General features: G+C 37.4%; 1 protein-coding gene across 1 annotated transcript; it reads left to right on the top strand.

The window, feature by feature from the left end:
• Positions 1-43: 43 nt before the first annotated feature.
• Positions 44-1,493, top strand: LOC107580551 (myosin heavy chain, skeletal muscle-like; the record flags this gene model as incomplete). Its single annotated transcript, XM_016266236.1, has 5 exons — positions 44-240; positions 492-675; positions 776-941; positions 1,130-1,254; positions 1,369-1,493. Coding segments are annotated over 5 exons (797 nt in total), but the record flags the coding sequence as incomplete, so codon positions are not given.
• Between the last annotated feature and the right edge of the window lie 16 nt (positions 1,494-1,509).

The following is a 1,509-nucleotide window of genomic DNA, read 5'->3' as shown; positions in this document are numbered from 1 at the left end:
TTTTTTTTGTTGCTCTGCTAAATAACAATGTGTCCTCCTCCAGGCGAAGAATGCCTTAGCCCATGCTGTACAGTCAGCTCGTCATGACACAGATCTGCTCAGAGAGCAGTATGAGGAGGAGCAGGAGGCCAAAGCAGAGCTACAGCGAGGCATGTCCAAAGCTAATTCTGAGGTGGCTCAGTGGAGAACAAAGTATGAAACTGATGCCATCCAGAGAACGGAAGAACTGGAGGAAGCCAAGTAAGATATGTTTCTATATAGAATTTCATATATATTTGGACTCTTCTTTAAGGTTTAACTTCTCTACTGACAGATAAGCTTTTTGTTTGTGTTATGTTTCTTTTAAAATGTAAGACGAACAAAAAGTTTTTCTGTTAGTTGGCCAAGCTTCCCCAAATATAAGGTAAAAATATAATTAAATGTCTATCTATTTTTTTCAGGGTGTGCAAACGAAATTATCTTCCTCAATATTGTTCTGTTTTCTAAAACAGGAAGAAACTGGCTCAACGGTTGCAGGAGGCTGAAGAAGCTGTTGAAGCAGTAAATGCGAAATGTTCATCTCTTGAAAAGACCAAACACAGACTCCAAAATGAGATTGAAGATCTTATGGTGGACCTGGAGAGGTCTAATGCAGCTGCAGCAGCCTTGGACAAGAAACAAAGAAACTTTGATAAAGTAACCAAACATGGTTCTTGATTTGGGATTAATCTTAAAAATTGTTTAATTACCAGTTATCCTAAAATCTATTTACATGAAGAAAAAAAAATTATTTTAGGTCCTGGCTGAGTGGAAGCAGAAGTACGAAGAGTCACAGGTTGAGCTAGAGTGCTCTCAAAAGGAAGCCAGATGTCTGAGTACTGAACTTTTCAAGCTGAAGAATTCCTATGAAGAATCTTTGGATCACCTGGAGACCATGAAGAGAGAAAATAAAAATCTCCAAGGTAACTTTGCAAATAATCTTAAAACAAATAATTGTAATGAATAAATGTAAATATTGAAAAGACTTTATGGTTTGTTTGATGTGTGGTGGTGGAAGAAGTAGAATTTATAGATAGCACTGTGGAGACATTATCACTAAGGCTGGAGAAAATAAGGCAATATGTTAAAATGCAATATTCTTTTCATCTAGAGGAGATTTCTGATCTCACTGAGCAACTTGGTGAGGGAGGAAAGAGCATTCATGAACTGGAGAAAATTATAAAACAGCTGGAGCAAGAAAAAAGTGAGATTCAGTCTGCTTTGGAAGAGGCAGAAGTAAGTTTCCAGATGCAGCTTTATTCCTTGACATCTAGATTATTATATTAAATACTATTGTTAAAAGTTAATTGTCTTGCAAACCAAGTAACAGATCACAATCTTCTTTGAAAGGCCTCACTGGAGCACGAGGAGGGTAAAATTCTGCGAGCTCAGCTAGAATTTAACCAAACAAAGGCTGATATTGAGCGCAAACTAGCTGAGAAGGATGAAGAGATGGAGCAGAGCAAACGCAATTTGCATAGAACCATCGAT

Source organism: Sinocyclocheilus grahami, unplaced genomic scaffold (assembly GCF_001515645.1).
Source record: "Sinocyclocheilus grahami isolate Dianchi unplaced genomic scaffold, SAMN03320097.WGS_v1.1 scaffold35931.1, whole genome shotgun sequence".
Lineage (NCBI taxonomy): Eukaryota > Metazoa > Chordata > Actinopteri > Cypriniformes > Cyprinidae > Sinocyclocheilus > Sinocyclocheilus grahami.
Note: the sequence above shows the minus strand (reverse complement) of the source record. Positions and strands in the feature narration are given on the sequence as shown.